Source organism: Pituophis catenifer, unplaced genomic scaffold (genome assembly GCF_029215685.1).
Source record: "Pituophis catenifer annectens isolate HBS135680 unplaced genomic scaffold, rPitCat1.0.hap2 SCAF_7, whole genome shotgun sequence".
NCBI lineage: Eukaryota > Metazoa > Chordata > Lepidosauria > Squamata > Colubridae > Pituophis > Pituophis catenifer.
In genome coordinates this window covers 66,874,387-66,892,423 of record NW_027256887.1, presented here as the reverse complement: position 1 = coordinate 66,892,423, position 18,037 = coordinate 66,874,387, and the positions used below count along the sequence as shown (strand labels likewise).

The 18,037-nt window shown below is 36.3% G+C and overlaps 1 protein-coding gene across 2 annotated transcripts in view; it reads left to right on the top strand.

Annotated features, from left to right (window-relative positions):
- The window catches only part of PWP1 (PWP1 homolog, endonuclein), a 42,919-nt gene that overhangs the window by 4,957 nt on the left and 19,925 nt on the right, over positions 1–18,037 (top strand). The window contains exons 1-8 of one of the 2 annotated variants that reach the window (XM_070947804.1): positions 10,329–10,458; positions 11,955–12,013; positions 12,778–12,953; positions 13,085–13,170; positions 13,853–13,949; positions 15,342–15,452; positions 16,634–16,761; positions 17,409–17,479. In XM_070947804.1, coding sequence (XP_070803905.1) covers positions 10,393–10,458; positions 11,955–12,013; positions 12,778–12,953; positions 13,085–13,170; positions 13,853–13,949; positions 15,342–15,452; positions 16,634–16,761; positions 17,409–17,479 — 794 coding nt within the window. In that variant the 5' untranslated portion in view covers positions 10,329–10,392. Of the gene's footprint in view, positions 1–10,328; positions 10,459–11,954; positions 12,014–12,777; positions 12,954–13,084; positions 13,171–13,852; positions 13,950–15,341; positions 15,453–16,633; positions 16,762–17,408; positions 17,480–18,037 lie in introns of those variants that run through there. The other variant, XM_070947805.1, reaches the window with a different exon arrangement.

The window sequence follows — 18,037 nt, the reverse complement described above, 5'->3', positions numbered from 1 at the left end:
CTAAGTCTTCAAGCTCCTAAAAATTTATCAGCTGCCATTTTTTGGTCATAACAATATTCATTCATTCTGCCACTTTCCTTCGAAATTTAATTTCCAGGTGGGGAATTTAATCCGCATGTAATTAAATGAATTTTATCTATTTTCATTGAGCTGCCTTTTGATAGTCAACAAGATGGATGTTTCATATTTTATGCAGCACCTTCTGTTTGGTGTGGCTACAGGTCTCACAAGACTTACATCCATTTCAAAATATACTTTAAAATTCAGCATTCAGGTTTTTCAATGGCTCAAATGCCTGCAGTTTAAAAGACCCATGACATTTCTTCACAATAAAAGAAAGGTGTAAAGGTGGGATAGCCCATAATCTGATTTCCTTTCTTCAGAAACTGACATTAGTCAGCCATTACAGGCTATATACACATTTAGAGTTTCACACAGACATGTTGTACATTTCTGAGATACCTTTTTTGCTGGGTTAGAATAGAGATGACTGGAGATGGCACACGTTTCAAAGATTTATTACCATTAAAGAACTGAAGAGAATAAAGTAATCAAAATACGACAAAATTCCAGCCATAGCTGTCATACCGCACTTAAGATTCTATCTATTTCCTGTCTCACACTTCAGTATGATGCTGTAGAATATTGAAACCCTCATTGTGGCTGTATTCAAAATACAATTTTGGCTACATTCAAAGTATAGTTTTGAGGGTGAAGTAATTTGGTAAAGGTCCGTTGTTATCCAAAGCTCTCCCTTTTCCTGGCAGTAAAAATAGAATAAACGCTTTGAAATATCATAATGATACCTCAAATCTGCTGACTGAGTAGATCTCGCTCCTTGTTTTTCTGTCCTTGTTCTTTGAAGTTACACACAGTCTAGTCTTAAAGCTCCAAAAATAAACTATAGCAATCTATAGTATTTATAGTGTATCTTTAAGAAGTTTCCTAAAGATCTTTCCTTGGATATTTGGATACTCTTTGAATAAACTGAGATTTTTTCCCATACACTGTAATCTAAAATATTAAACAATTATCATATTAGACATCTACAATTCTATGTACTGTATATAAAATGCATAGATCAGAATAACAGAAAAACAGATTGGAAGGGACCTTGGAGGTCTTCTAGTCCAACCACCTGTTGAAGCAGGAGACCCTATACAATTTCAGACAAGTTGCCGTCCAGTCTTTTCTTAAAAGCCTCCAGTGATGGATCACCCCAACTTCTGAAGGCAAGCCATTCCATTGATTAATTGTTCTCACTGTTAGGAAATTTCTCCTTAGTTCTAGGTTGCTTACCTGCACAGCACAGAGTGCATTGATGATGTTATCTAGTTAGGTAATGAAATGTCTACAAGAAAACAACCAAACTCAAGAGAGCACCAAGATCCTGGGATTTGTATGTCCTAGACTGGATTTTCTCTGCTTAGCTCAATGATAATAAGGCCAATCACAAATACATGCACTCTTGATTGCAAATTGATATGGCAAAATGAAATTGGGCATTACATGCTATTATCAAAAATGGTGCATTGCACTTTTCCTGGCCAACCTTCTTCTCACATTAAAAATGTAACAGACCTAATGCATTTGGGGCCAATCTTTCTGATAAGTGTGCACAGGTCAACCATATTAAAGAAGTGCCATAATAAACAAACAATAATTGTAACCTGATATCCCCAAAACTACTGATGTGTTGATGTAGTTTAGCCTCTGGCCAATGAGATGAATAGAAGACCCACATTTTGGATCCTTTAATTAAACAGTGGCATTTATCCACAACCAGGAAGTGTGCTTTTTCTATTGTGATATCTGTCCTCTGGAATGTAATTCCAGAATATAAATTATGAACACGTACCAAAAATGTTATTCCCTCTCCCCCTTGAAAGTTCATGTAAATTATATTCATGACAAGAGCAGAAAAAAATGTAATTTTCTTGTCTTACTCATTGAACTCTGATTCTGATGATGTCATCCTTTATTTGGGTGCCTCAAAGTTTTTCCACCAAGACATCTATGCTCTGTTATCAACAAAATCTATTATGAAGGAAAAGATGAAAACAGTTATGCAATGCTCTACTTTTTTTTTTTTTGAAAGTAGAAGCACTCTGTGATTGCCTTTTAAAAGCCACATTTTCTTTTGTATGAGAGAAAAATGAAGAGAAAAGTATTTTTGTCTTTGCTTATTTTCACATTAATAGAAAAATCAAACTTGTCAGTAGTGCAGGCTGATAGCATTATATTTGGTTGGATCCGAAAAAAACTCCAGTGTATCTCTCTAGATTCTAGAGTCTAGAATGTCAATATAACATCATTGACCATCATCATACAAAAGGGCTACTTTCAGCTGTGTTTCTGTCCTATTCTAGATTGAACAATCACACAGCAAGTTTTGCAATTTTTTTGAACCAGTTACAATTAGAACAGTTAAAGAAGGCAGTTAAAATAGTCAAATGATCAGGAGAAGTAAAGAGAAGGTGAGCCTGGTAGCTAAGGTAGCATTAGAGGTTGAAGCCAGTGGTGAAATGTAAAATTCGTTACTACCGGTTCTGTGGGTGTGGCTTGGTGGGGGGAGAAATGTGACTGGGTGGGCATGGCCAACTTTTTTTTTTCTCTTTTAAAAATATTTTTTCTACAACCTCTTCAGCCGAAGAGGTTGTAAAAAAAATGCTTTTAAAAGCCTCTGACAATCCCAGCTGAGCCGCGCGATCATCAGAGGCTTTTTTTTAACTTTTAAAAGTATTTTTTCTGCGGAAGAGGTTGTAGAAAAAATGCTTTTAACAATTAAAAAAAAAGCCTCTGATGATTGCGTGGCTCAGCTGGGGATGGGGGGGGCAGGGATGTTTGCTACCGGTTCTCCGAACCACCCGCCACCATTGCTATCGGATCGGGCGATCTGGTCCAAACCGGGAGCATTTCACCCCTGGTTGAAGCCAATAGTCCAGTGATCTTGACCTCAAGGCCCACAGAATTCAACCATGACCATTAGAGGCTAGAAGCGAGCCTAGAATATCTGCAAATTTGGAGAAATAGGGCAGAGAAATATAAGTGGTCTGTATCTGTCTAGGATTCAAATGTCAATGTCCTACAATGAGCTCAATCCATAAAATTTAGAGTTTGAAAGTAGAGCAAAAATAAAGAAATAAGAAGAATTGTTTTAATTAAAGAGTTGTTTTCTACAGAAAGCAAGGACCCGAAGGTCCCTCTTAAGCAGATGCAGTTCAGTTAAATGCGCTATCACCCTTGCATCCTGAGTCGTCAAGCAGATCAGCTTGGCTGTTTTCTTTGAAGTTGAGGCTAAGTTAAAAAGTCTTGCCTAAGACCTTGGAGAACCACTTGCTTTATGTTGCCTTGTATTGTCAAGTCCATGCTGGCTGGGATTAGTGAAAGCAGGTTCAACATTGAGAGGCAACAGGCTGGGGGAGATTAAAGTAGAGAGGGCCAAATAGATGGACCAATAGTCTGCTGTTTAACCAATTTACTGTTCACATCTCATTGAGATATTATGTAAGATTTTTTGACAACCATTGGCTGAATTGATATAATCAACATTTGATTACAGTTTACTATAATGTGCTAATGCAATCAATGTAAGGCAGTCATATAAAACTCAAATGTTGTGATAGAGGCCAAGGAGTAGATGATGAACTTTTCCTGTTTTTAAAAAAGCTTGTTATCTGTGAAGAAAAAGAAAAAAGGAAACATTAAACACAGTGTTTTCTCAACTGAGTCTAAATGCTTCCCCCTTCAAACTAGTAGGCAGACTGAGATGGTAAAGATATAAATGGGGTTGTCTCATCCAGTATTCCAATAAATTCATGAATCACGCAATATCCTGCAAAGGGGATGCATGATTCTAATGAATGATCTAAAGCAGTGGCTCCCAAACTTTTGGGCACCAGGGACCAGTTCCGTGGAGACAAGCTTTTCCATGGACTGGAGGGGGGTGGTTTTGCATGCTGCCTGCATCCCACGGATGGGGCTTCGTTACTTTGCGTGGACCGGTTTCTGGCATGCTGCGGACCGATACAGGTCCACACATTGGGGATTGAGGACTCCTGATCTAAAGTTAAAAGCTTAAAGCACATGTGGAATGTTTCCTTTTCTAAAATGTGTACCCTTTTAAAATAGTGTTTTAATAGATTTTTTTAGAAATAGTTTTTTTAAAATCCAATTTTAAAATTGGATCTTGCAACATTCAAAATAGCTCACTGTAACAGCGAACCAATAAAACTAGGATTATATCCCCCTGAGATCTAGCAGTTGTTTATTCAAACTCCTTATTAATAAGCATATATAACATGATTTAGGATCTATAGCATTACTCCGATGCTTTGAGCGATTGTGGAGAAGACTCTCCTAAAACTGCTACAGTGTATCTCCAAGATAAATCTGCTTACAATACCAATAGACAAATGACTAAGCAAATTGACTAGGAGCAGGAAAGTATATTTGATTTATTTACAAGCTTATGCTCTCAGTGAAGATCTTTATCAGAGATACTTTGCACTTTTTTTTGGAAAAAAACAAACTATACTTTTAATTCTTCATACAAAGATTTTATCTAGCTTATTGCCCTTGTTCTAAACCAGACAGTTGGCCATTAATATGGTGCCAAACCAATAAAATTATATTCCAGCAGGCATGGAAATTTGAAGGGAGATTGCATGGTATTTTCTGTATTTTTTTTTCACCAAAAAGAACAATACAGGCATGCTAAACCTCAATTCAGTGCATTTCAGTTAAATTCCCTCAACTCCAAATGTGTCAGATTGTCCCCAGTACTTCTAGTGCTGAAATCTTGTATCACTGTATCTTTTGCACTCCAGAAAGCACAACAAAAACCACTTGAAAATAATTTATTCACGCCTGCCCTAAATTTATATGATCAAAAGATGGTTTAGGAATATTGTTATAGTATATATAGTCTTTATCTAAACTGATAGATTAAAGCTATATACTGCCAGACAATTTTTCTCCACCAGCAATAGACAGCAAAATACGGTATGACCTTTGCATTTGATAGAGTAGCCCAGAATGATTCATCGTCCTGATTCTCCTCATTCTTTTTATGCACTTTTGTTCTGTTAGATATTATGGTATGGAAATAGCAAGATAGGAATAGGTTAATCATGCTCTGGAGAAAAAACATGAGCAGAGGTTAAAACTTGAGTTGCCAAGTCAGTCCAGCAAATCATGGTGACAAAAAGCTCTGAATTTGTATTCATTTTCTATCTATAAATAGACTCATTCCAAAATATCCATGGGGTTAGTGATGAGGTTTGAAGCTGACTAAATGTTACAGGTTGAACAGGACTCCATTTCTTAATTCTGAAACTGTGTTTTAAGCTACTAGAACTTTTAAGAGAACCTGCAGTTTTAGTGCATTGAGCCTGTTCATTGCTTGTTGGGGATGGGTAAAAGTGCAGACTTAGGCATGTTTTAACAGTTTAGAGCAGGGTATCAATTTCATTGAGGGCCGCATCAGGGTTGTGTTTGACCTTGGGGGGCCAGGGTGGGCGTGGCCAGCTCAACATCACTCGTGTGGTGGCCTGAGTGCTCTGTCAGCGAAAACAGCCTCTTGAACTCCATTTCTGGCTGCAATGGCCTCCTGCAACCCTCTGCCTGCAAAAACAGAGTTCACAAGGGCTGCGTGCGGTTTTCCCAAGCTTTGTTCTGGCTGTAATGGGCTCCTGCGACCCTCTACCAGTGAAAACAGAGTTTGCAAGGGCTGCACGCAACCATCCCGATCTCTTTTTTCTCTGGCAGAGGCACCGTGGGCCAGTCCTTTGTTTTTCCAGGGTGGCCCATGGGCCAGATCTAAACACCCCTTGGGCTGGATCCAGCCTGCAGGCCTTGAGTTTGACACCTATGGCTTAGAGCAGAGGTAGGCAACTATGGTCCTTTTATGATTTGTGGACTTCAATTCCCAGAATTCCTGAGCTAACATGGCTGGCTCAGGAATTCTGGGAGTTGAAGTCCACAAGTCATAAAAGGGCCATAGTTGCCCACCCCTGGCTTAGAGCAATGTTTCTAAACCTTACCAAGTTTAAGATGTCCAGAATTTAATGCCCAGAATTCCCCAATCAGAATTGGAAAATTGAAGTCCACAAATCTTAAAGTTGTTGAGGTTGAGAAATACTGACTTCAAGAAATCAACATCCCACTTATTAAAAGTTATGAGAAACAGTGGGGCAATGGCAGTTGTGGAAGATTAGAGAGATGTTGAAGGAGGGGAATGAATTTTTAAACAATGGATTTTAAAAGAAAATTAGTGCTTGATTCAGAGTATGTTGGTATTTTGACTGAATTATTTTTAATGAATTCAGACCAACTAACAATGTCAAGTTCATGCAACTTGTGAGTGAAAATGAAAAATAAAATCAATTCTAAATTGTATCACTGACAAGGCATATAATAGAATGTGATCCATCTCTTGACTGAAATTTAAATTAGTATGTAAAGATTATATAAACCCGTTCCTTTCAAACCTTATTTGTAGCAAAGCAGCATGAAAATCCATTTCCTTCCACAACAAATACTTTTGCTTCCTTTCATTTTAGTTAACCTACATCAGCAAATCAAATGAGTGGTTTTGGTGACACCTGTTGTTCTGTCAATGCAATCTCCCATGTAAAAAAAAATAGTATTAGTTGTAACTATGGGGTTTATTGCCAAGGATTGCGCTGATATCTAGGTCAGTAGTTGTTTGTTTGTTTTATGTCAATGGTCTTGTGGCACGAAGGAGTTAAGCTTTTATAGCTGTACTCAAAAGTGTTATTTTTTTGTCGGCTTCAAGTTTCAGCATGATGGCTTAATTGCTGTATAGATCTTACATATACTGATTTTGCAATAAAAGATAGCAGAGAACAAAAAAATTGTTTGGAACACACCAGGGTAATAAAAAGAAGTAAAATACATTGAATCTTGATTTTTCTTTTAAAAAAAACAACCTTGCTTATATTAATATCCATCCTCTGTCCTGCTTGAATTGATTGTTCGTGGTGCTGTGCACTACTGAAGGAGTTCCAGATCCTTGAGGTAATGCTTCTAAATTGAATGGCTTGCAACTTTTGTAGTGATAAGAGCCTTTTCTAATCAGTTTCTTTACTGCACAGGACCTGATGGTTTACTCTGAAGGCTTATCCACTGCAAAGAATTAATTATAGGAGCATTCAAAAGCTACAGCGCAGCCTGGTGCTTATAGAGGTGAAAAACTGCACAAGAACTGAGGGTGCCCCCACACCCCCAGAATGTATCTTATGTTCTCTTGCAATGTTAGCATTTCCTGTAACACAGATTAAAACTCATAATTGTTATGGTTATTTAAAATATTAATGCAAAGGGAAGGTTTTATGTGGTGAAGACAACCTCTGACTTCAAATGATCCAGAATGCTGGATCAGAATTAATATTGGTTTGGAGATAATACTTGTGTTGGCTTTTCCTGTCCCAACTCTCAACCAATGGTCAAGTGCCTCAAATATAGGGATCTAAGGTAGATATCTCAAAAATTTATACTGGTGGTCAGTATTGGTAGAAAATACTCTTAAATCCTATTTTTGGATTTGTCTTTAATAAGGACCTGGTAAGGCGGGAGCAATGCTTTAATATATTTCAGAAAGGACCACAAAAAGAATAACAAAAATACAGTGTATGTACATATTTATCAATTGACTAATGTTTCTGTATTTGAATGATTTTGGTAGTGTCAACAAGTGATTGCTCCTATTGTGTTTACTGCTCTAAAATTATTTGCATGACTTCTGGTATATTAAATTCCTTAAGGAAGATATCTATCTCTAACCATATATCTGTCTATACACACACACACACACACATATATAGTCAGCCTGCAAAACATTCTTGTCAGATCAGCCATGTTTTGTGCGAATTGTATATTACTGTTGTGAGCAACAATGGTATATGATCTTTAATTAATTGTTGGAATTAAAATATGTTTTTATGGATAAACTTGTCTTGTGTGTTCAGATGGCAAAACCCTATGTTCAATATTAGCTATTGATTTTACAGTTTCACAAAAAGATAGAAAATCTTTTCATTTTCATTGGATCTGTAGTCACATTTTACATTGGCTTGTGACTTTAGTGTGCCATGTCAATCCAGATATCATGGTTAAATTATGATTTAAAAAACAGGCTAACCCAATGAGTGAAAGGAATTGGAACACATTCTGATGATTCAGAACTCTTTTATGGGAAGTCACAAAAGGAGACATGAACGACGGGCAAACACAAGGAATAAAGAAAAAGTAAGAAAGAGAAGCAGGAAAACAGATAGCCATTTTTAAAGCCTTGGTTTGTGGTGTCATAATTGGCTGAGTTTGCAGAGCACAGTAAGCTAAATACCAATTTAAGCAAGAAACCACTTTATACATCTGTTCACACCACAATATATATTAGTATGAGATGTGCTGTGGTAAGTTGAAATCTTATTCACCACAATTTCTAACAAACCATGTGTTTGAAACAGACCTACATGACTAACAACATTCGGCAAAATTAGATCCTTTGTTGTGTTTGCCATAACAATGGCATAAACTATATTCTACCTCTTCGGTTTCTGAATTAGATACAGTAATTGCATGACATAGTCTTCTTTCCAGGGAAGTCAGATCAGATTTTAGCATTCAAGATTGTGCAGTGCCTTTATTAGAAACAAACAGCTTAGCTAAAAGATGGAGACAAAACTTTCTTATGAAACATGCTAAGAAAACGACAATACTGTACACATATAAATACAGGTAGTCCTCAACCTACGACAGTTGAGCTCAAGATTTATGTTGTTCATTGAGAAATTTGTTAAAGTGAGTTTTGCCCCATTTTAAGACTTTTCTTAAGACTTTTCTTGTCACATTTGTTAACTGAATCACTGCAGTTGTTAAATTAGTAACAGTTGTTAAGTGAATCTGGTTTCTCCATTGATTTTGCTTGTCAGAAGGTTGCAAAAGGTGATGACATGAGTCTGGGACACTGCAATCATCACGTGAGTCAGTTGTCAAAACATCCAAATCAGTGGTGGGTTTCAAATTTTTTTACTACCGGTTCTGTGGGTGTGGCTTGGTGGGCGTGGTTTGGTTGGTGTAGCAGGGGAAGGATACTGTAAAATCTCCATTCCCTTCCCAATCCAGGGGAAAGTTACTGCAAAATCTCCATTTCCTCCTGATCAGCTGGGACTTGGGAGGCAGAGAATAGATGGGGGTGGGGCCAGTCAGAATTTTTACTACCGGTTCTCCGAACTACTCAAAATTTCTACTACCGGTTCTCCAGAACTGGTCAGAACCTCCTGAAACCCACCTCTGATCCAAATATAATTCACATGACCATGGGGATGCTGCAACTGTCAAAAGAGTGAAAAATAGTCTTAAGTCACTTTTTTCAGTGCCATTGTAACTTCAAACGGTCACTAAATGAACTATTGTAAGCCGAGGACTACCTGTAATCAAGAATCGATTCAACAGTAACTTCAAATTAAATTTAAAATACCCAAAGATCGCCATGTCCTCGAGTCCCTAATCACCCATCAATTCTTGCAACTGTTTTTAGTTGGCTTTATACAGTATTTTCGTGTTCTACGTTTCCACCTGTCAGGTCATATTCAAGTTGGGCGGCCATATAAATGCTTTAAATAAGAAAGTAAGTAAGTGTAAAAACAATTTTCCTAGTTTTATGTAGGTCAGAAAGCAAAATGGAAATCAGTCCCAAGTTTAGTGGTAATTTAGGCATGAGAGTTTTATTTAATTCCTTCCCTTTGTGTGGGGTGGGGGTGGGAGTGTAAGAAGGGGAGTAACATTCAATCTGGTAAAGAAGTCGAAACGTGCACAATACACAAAGGAGCAGGCCAGTGACTCCCTAGACCAGAGGTCTTCAAACTTGGCCGCTTTAAGACTTGTGGACTTCAACTCCCAGAATTCTCCAGCCAGCTATGCTATGCTATGCTATGCTATGCTGGCTGGAGAATTCTGGGAGTTGAAGTCCACAAGTCTTAAAGCAACCAAGTTTGAAGACTTCCGCCCTAGAGTCGACATTCGCCCCTCCAGGTTGGACTTGAAGGGCTTTCCCCTCCCGCCGCTCAAATGTCTACCAGTGACGTTGCGGAGTCACCCCGGAGGGGCATTGCCGGGATCTTTTTCTTGATAGCGAAAGGGGCGGAGGCTCACGTGTCGCTCCTTGATGACCTCACCCCCCTCCCCGCCAGGGCCTATAGCATTTTGTAACGCTCTTGACCAGCAACAGGGCGGGTGTTTGGGCTTCATGGAAACGTCAGCAGGGAGACTCTGTGGGCGGAACAGGAAGTCGGCAACGCACGTGTCTGCGTACGGGGAAGCCTTGTCCAGCTGCTCCGTTCCTGCTTTCGTATCCCGGTTGGCGCCATGAGTCGTCCCGTAACTTGTGTTGCCTGGGTGCCCCAAGGTGTTGCCAAGGAGACGCCCGACAAGGTGAGAGTCGCGTCCCTCTTCTTTCCAGAGAGCCTCCCCCCCCCAAAAAAAAAATCACTTCTGAGCTCCTACAGACATTTCGGGCAGCAAAGCAGTGGATGCTTTTCTCTAAATCAGGGGTCTCCAACCTTGGCAGCTTTAAGACTTGTGGACTTCAACTCCCAGAATTCCCCAGCCAGCAAAGATTTGCTGGCTGGGGAATTCTGGGAGTTGAAGTCCACAAGTCTTAAAGCTGCCAAGGTTGGAGACCCCTGCTCTAAATTAGTCTTTTATGCAAAAGCGAAGCAAAGGAAGGCAACGTGGAAAGCGAAAAAAAAGAGGAGGCGAGTATATAAATTTCCACTTTGTCTCATCTCTGAAATGAGGTCAACCAAGCTCAAAAGGGCATATTTCGCATATATTTTTTTTAAAAAAGATTAAGGCTAATTTAAATTTTAAGGCTTTTAAATTAAGAAAATGGGTTGCATATTTTCCTTTGAAAATCAGGGGGAAAAAAGTCCCACGGTGTCAGTTTCTGGTACTACTGAACTTTGCAAGGTAGAGTACACATTACATCTTCTGCATTTATTTATTTATTGATTGATTGATTGATTGATTGATTGATTGCGATTTATATGCCGCCTTTCTCCCTAGGGACTCAAGGCGGCTTACAAAATGACAACTTCAATACAAATCACAATACAATACCAAATTAAAATCAGTAACCCTATTAAAAAATGATTTAAAATTATACCAGTGTATCCCCAAACGGATCAGATTTTGCACCAGGAATAATATTTTGTCCCCGTTTATCAAGCTCGTAATATCTTACAATTATGCGTAGCGAACTGAGTGACCTTCCAAAACAATTTTGAATTCTGCAATGTAACAGTATAGAACAGTAATAATGTTGGATTTGAATTTTCATGGAGCACTCTATTTTTTCCATTGTTCTTGTTTTGTATTATATAGTATCCGTAATTCTCCATGTTTTAATATAATACTTAAATATAATTCTCTGCATTTTACTTGCCCTTCATATAGAATTGTTTAGTTCATCATATCTGAAAGGCCTTCCCTTGATTTATAGTGTACCAGGAAACATCACATGATGTTAACTATTCAATTTCAGTTTGTTTCTATAGACCCTCTTGCAGCTAAGTGTCTTCATTTATGTTTCCTGGGCACAATTTTTGTATTTAATAGTTGACTTTCTAGAGAGTTTTACAATTTATTTTCTCAGACTGAATTTTTTAAAAATCAAGTTGTCAAAAATGGACTGTTGATTGGAATAGAGCTGCCATACCCGAGGACCAAGAATATGGGCAACCAGGAGACAATAGTAAAGCAATATTTTAAAAAAATCCTAGCTCTACTCTTATTTCGTTTTACAACTTAGATGTAATAATCCTAATTAAAATATTTTGGATGAAACTTGTTTAAAAATGACTTTGTTTTTCAAGTAGTCAGGCATGATTTAACTACAGGAGGTTTTATTTTCCATGTTTATCTTGCAGGTACAACTTGACAAGGAAGAACTGAAGCGTTTAATTACTGAAGCTAAAGAGAGATTGGAGTATGTTTGGATTGCATTTGAACAAGAGTGAAAAGTCAATTTATAGCAAAACACCTGTATTTCTTCAATTTAAAAATAATTAGTCAAGTGAAAATCTAGTTTATGTCTAATTACATTTGTCCAATAGAAATATATAAACTGGATTGAGTGATCTACAGCATAAGTCTAGTAGGTGGGAATTGTGTTAGTGATATATGAAAACGATATAAAAAATTTTTGGCATAGAAGTACTGGAAAAATATTTGTGATTAAATACACTCTATTGACATAAATTGCCAAAAGTAAACAGACCAATTCAGGTTTTGGAAAAAAAATAGAATTAAAACTGGAAGGCTCTATAGTAGAATTTTGGAATAGAAAATAATAAAGTCATTACATATCAAAAAGTGCTGATATCTAATAAAGTGTTATAATTGTACTAACATGCATTAACATACATTCAATACATTGAAACTATGCTTTTTTGTGAGGAAGAGACTGCTACAGAATGTGATTTGTTTTTTTCACAAATAAGTATTTTCCAGTTAAAGGAGATAGGATGTTGGTTGTTAAGTCTTTATAGGATTGCAAATGTGTCATTGCTCTAAATTTATCTCCCAAGTACATAACAATGTCAGATTTACTCATCTTCATATTTATCTGGGGTACTATAGAGTGAGTTAGGTAGAACCTGCAAAGTTATTGGCACAGAAACAATTTGGAATTGTACAAGCGACGAAAGATTAGATAGTGGCATTATTGTTAACTTCTTTTTTTACATGAAGGGCAGAGGATGAGGGTGAGGATGGAGATGGAGATGGACAAGAAGAAACCTCAGGTGCCATGGATGTTGTTGATGGTGAGGTAGCCAGCTCTGCTCCCAAAAATGAGGATACTGATAAGCTAGATGATGATGAATTGGCAGAATATGACTTGGATAACTATGATGAAGAAACTGCAGGTATTTATCTCTCCTACTGTATGCAAACAGCTTCTCTAGTCAAGGATGTGCAATTGTGTTTCTTTATAAAAGATGCTACTTGTTTCACAATTACGAATCTGATCAAGAGCAATCTGTTTGTCATATGATAGATACTGAGAGCATTGGAGAAATCTTTGCAGGGCTTGCAGTATATGGAACTAATGAAAATGATCCATATATCACTATTAAAGATACTGTGAGTATTAAAGCATGGTTCCTTTGTTTCTTAACACTGAAGATTGTTTATATACATAATTTTGATACTGGCTAAAGCTAACATTCTGTATTGGTTTGGGGTGGTAGGCATATAAGTGTTATTTGAAGAAATGTTTCAGATTAATCAATTTGAAAAAAATTGATTTGATTAACATCTGTCTTTTTATATTGTATTTCTGGGCTTCTGTTTCAGCAACATACTTGATATAAACTACTTTGCTAAATATATGTTAATTTCAGCTATATTAATGTTGACGATTCTCTTTTAAGCACAATGCATCAAGTCATAATTTTGTACTTTTTCCAGTTGTCTTTTCATTATAATTATTTTAACTGTATCCTCACACATTCAGTTACTCTCATGTACTGTTTCTGAATATCTTCTTATTTTCAAATTTATGAGAGCTTAGTGTGGGATTGGAAGAAGTGCACAAATGTTTTTTCTTAAACATTAAGAAAAGGTTTTTAAAAATCTCACTTATTAGTTGACAAGACAAATTGTCTTTTAAAGTACGACTGGCTTCAGTTAGTTTTTAAAAGACTAAGCATTCCCAAATATTTGTCTGCACCTAAAATTGTTTCATGATATCTGTTAAGTGCAGTGATAAAATAAGGATTTGAAAATTGAACAAAAAATCATATGCAAGCTTGTATTCTTTCAGGATCAATATGAGAAAGAAGACTTTGTGATTAAGTCAAATGACAGTCTTGTTGTATGTGGCAGAGTTGATAAGGACCACTGCAGCCTAGAAGTTCATGGTAGGTATTAAAATCTTTGTGGCTTTTAAAAAAGAATTGTGGAAGATATGGATGGTTTATTCATACAGGTTTATTCCTGTACTACCTTTATTCATAATAGTCAACTCTATGCTTGAATTCTCCCTCTTTCCAAAAAGGGCTTTTTTACAGGGTATGAATTGCTGTAAAAGCACAATTTCAGGTGTTTTGTATTTGTTTTGAGGTGGTACATTTTGAGCTTGATGTATTATGTGTTACTATCAGATTCTTTTTTTCCTGATCATGTGATTCATACCTTTCCCTAAAAAGAACATGAATATTTTGTTATATTTTTTATTATTACAGATTGATCAGTTAGTATTGTGTAAAACTACACACTTTTTGTCATTTGTTTATAATTTATTTCATAGAATCATGTCATTTCTTGTAAATCACTTCCCCATATTCTCTTAAAGCATTTCGTGGGAAAATAAAACTCAATTTTATAGCCTTGTACTTCCTTGCAGTTTCTTGTCTATATTCTGGAATAATTTATATATCCTCCATAATATTGAAACATAACATTGAAATCTGTAGAGATTCTCAGTCATCTAGATCATGGTTGTCCCAAAGGTGCTTTCTTCAGGAATGGATTTCCAAAGGAAAAATTGCAGACTACATGAACCAGGAGAGCTACTCAGGTGACTCTGAGGACACAAATAAACCTCCAAGTGCTTCAGCGACCCTTTAAAAGGATGCAAATGACCAACTGTCTGCAAGGAATATAAATCCTTCCATTCCTCACTATCCTGTCAGCTGAAGAAGCTTCTTGGATGAGAAGTGAAATGTTTTCAAAAAGAAAAAACAATGTCCAGTTGCCTCCCGAAAAAAGCACCTTTGGGATAACTTTGAAAATATTGCTTATATTAGATCAGGCTACTTATCCATTTGGTTGAATTGTGTTTGCTTTTACCATCAGTTCCTTGGAGTCTTCACATGTTTTATTACTGTCATTGAGCTCTACTATTTCTTGTATTGCTTATTGGATCCTCTCTTGTATAGCATAAGATTAATAAATGCAGAGGTGTAAATAAGTAAATGAAATATGATTAGTATTGATATTGGCAACCTGTGGGGGACTTACTCAACTTGCATTCCTTCTTTTGAATTCTGCTTATCTAGAACTCAGTAAACTGTAGGAGAGAGGGAAGATTACAATATATACTTGACAATCTTTTGTGATTAAAAATATAGCCTCTATAAAAGAACTCCAAAATATCTTCTCATATTTCATTTTTTGATTTGTGATATAGTATAGTGGTAATGTTAATTTTATTCTTCTCTCAACAACAAGCATAGACGTGTTCTGTATGTTTTTGTAGTGGGAGTATGATTTTTTTTATTTACTTAAAGAAAGTTACTTAATTCTTTCAGTTTATAATCATGAAGAAGATTCCTTTTATGTCCATCATGATCTTATTTTATCTGCATACCCCTTAAGTGTGGAATGGATGAACTTTGATCCTAGTCCCAATGATTCTGCTGGTAAGTTAGTGTACTATTTTATTTCTAATGATACCAACATTATCAGGGGACATCTGTATGAAAGTGCAGAGAGAGACAGATGGGAACAAATATTGAGGACAATTTTTTTTTTGTTTTTATGTTTTTTTCTTGTTTTCTACCACAATTTCCTTTTCCTTTTTTTCTCTGAGCATTTATATTTTTACCTCAGCAGCCATTCTCTTTCCTTTCCTGTTTTCATTCTGGATTGTTTCTATTCTAAAAGTGTGCATCTTAGAAGTAGACTTTTCTAGGCATTGCCCTGTAGGATTGTGGGAAAGAGATTAAATGTTATAGTAAACTAGGGAATCTTATTATCCAGCATTAATGATAATGATCATTGTTTTTCCAATTCTGATAACCTATTTGAACAACTGGCTTCAGGGCATTGTTTTCTGATGTCTTTTGTCTTTACTGAGGAAGTCAAGTCTCTCAGGCTATCAGGCTGTGTTCCATATTATGTAACATTGTAAGACTAGTAGGAGAAATTATGTGTAGCTTCAGTGTCTAAGCACACAACATCTCCTTTCCATCTAAATCCAAGGAAAACTGATAAAGTTCAAAAATTGTGATAGATTTTTGATAATTAAATTGATGAGGATGACCAAAGTGAAGCTTAATCAAATAGGTATCATCCAGTATTGAATGGAGCTGAATGGGCTCCCCTTCCAAATTCATGTGTTTCTATGTGTTCAACCTTTATTCCTTGCAATAAATAGAGAGATCTTGTCTACTAACTCAAAAAAGATTAAAGTAACAAAATAAAATGTATTCTCTATAGGATCATGAGATGATAATGTAAATTTACTACTAGTAGAAATTCACATTAGAAGAGTATGCAGTGTTTTGGAACTGCCATAAGCAAATTGTTCCTGGGCCTGAGAAAATACATGTTTGAGCTGCCTCAACTCAATACATGTAGTCCTTGTTTAGTAACTGCCTCATTTAATGACCATTCATGGTTATGACAGTAATGAAACAGTAACATCTGCTTCTAAGAATAGTAGGTATAGTAAGGGTGCCCATCCCTGATCCAAGGCCCCCTTGCCTACTTTGGAACTACTACACACTTCTACATGTTAAGTAATGGCAAGCAGTTCTTAATATATATATGTATATAGGATTTATGAGATTACACATGATTAACTTGGATATTTCTTTAGGAAATTATATTGCTGTTGGCACAATGAATCCTGTTATTGAAATATGGGATCTTGACATAGTAGACTCTTTAGAGCCAGTTTTTTCACTAGGACATAAGGCGAAAGTAAAGAAAAAGAAACAAAAGAAGGTAAGTATGAGCAAATTTCATATTAATAAAGTTTAAACTTTCTCAGTAAGAATAGCAGAAAGTTGCTTGCCTTTTCAGTCTCTGTCATATATACACGAGCTAATCTTGTTACTCTTGGAAACATCATATATTGCCTGCTGCTGGTCACCAAGTTGTCAGACTTGCTGGAGGTAACAGTTCGTGAGAAGATTCATCCCAGCCTGTTGTTTTTTCTTAGTACGGTCATTGTCTGATGAAATCTCCAGAAAACTATAAGTGTGCACGGAAAGGCTTCTCCGTCCATGTGTCTATACATGGTCCAAGACTGATCTAGATAGTTGCAATGTGGTTCTGGAGATAGAAAAATTGGCTATTATTTTTTACATAACGCACTTTCAAATTCATTTTCTGTTTAATATTTACAAATATTTTAATTGCTTAAAAAAATCAGTGGGTGAAGATTCTCAGAACAGTTGTTGCCAGGTGTTGTGGAAAATATTGGACTAGGATGATCCTGTACGTTTGAGACTATTTAAGACAGTAGAGTAAAGGAGCAAGGACAAGAATTGTCTTTCATGTTTGGAAACCTGTGCAAGGGTTATAGAATTAACCTGCTTTTATTATGATATTTAGAAACTCTAAAAAGTTCTTCATCTTTTTACATAAAGAGCTTATCCAAAGAAGACCATCAGGGGCATACTGATGCAGTGCTTGATCTTTCATGGAATAAACATCTCAGGTAATATATATTTACAGATAAATTAGTGTGAATTATGTTTTAAAAAAATATTTCTATAGCTCACAATGAAAGTAATGCACAGTTGAGTTCCACTACATCGAAGTAAGTCATAATTATAGATATCTGTAGGACAATTGCCATAGATTTGGTCTTTGGTCTTTATTCATCTTTGTAAAGATGTAATTTTTGAAATATGCTTTTAACTTATGCAGGTTTATTAATTTGTGTGGCTTAATTTAATAACTGTATGAAGCCACAAAATTGATCTTAGATAGCAGAATACATATTTCTCAATCTTGGCTTAAAGGCAGTCTTTGCTTATTTTAAAAATACAGTTCTAAATACTTGTTACTTTTGGGATTTTATAAAGCCTTACATATCTTTGCTGCTGAATGTAACCAAGGCTTCATGTGCAAACACAAACACATATATTTTATAGTAGCCGAGTATACAGTTTTGAAATAAGTGTGGTTCTTGTTTATTTATTTCATGAATAAACTAGCGTGAGATGTGCAAATGTGAAGCGTGATCTTCAGGCAGTTATGTAAGCAGTTAAAC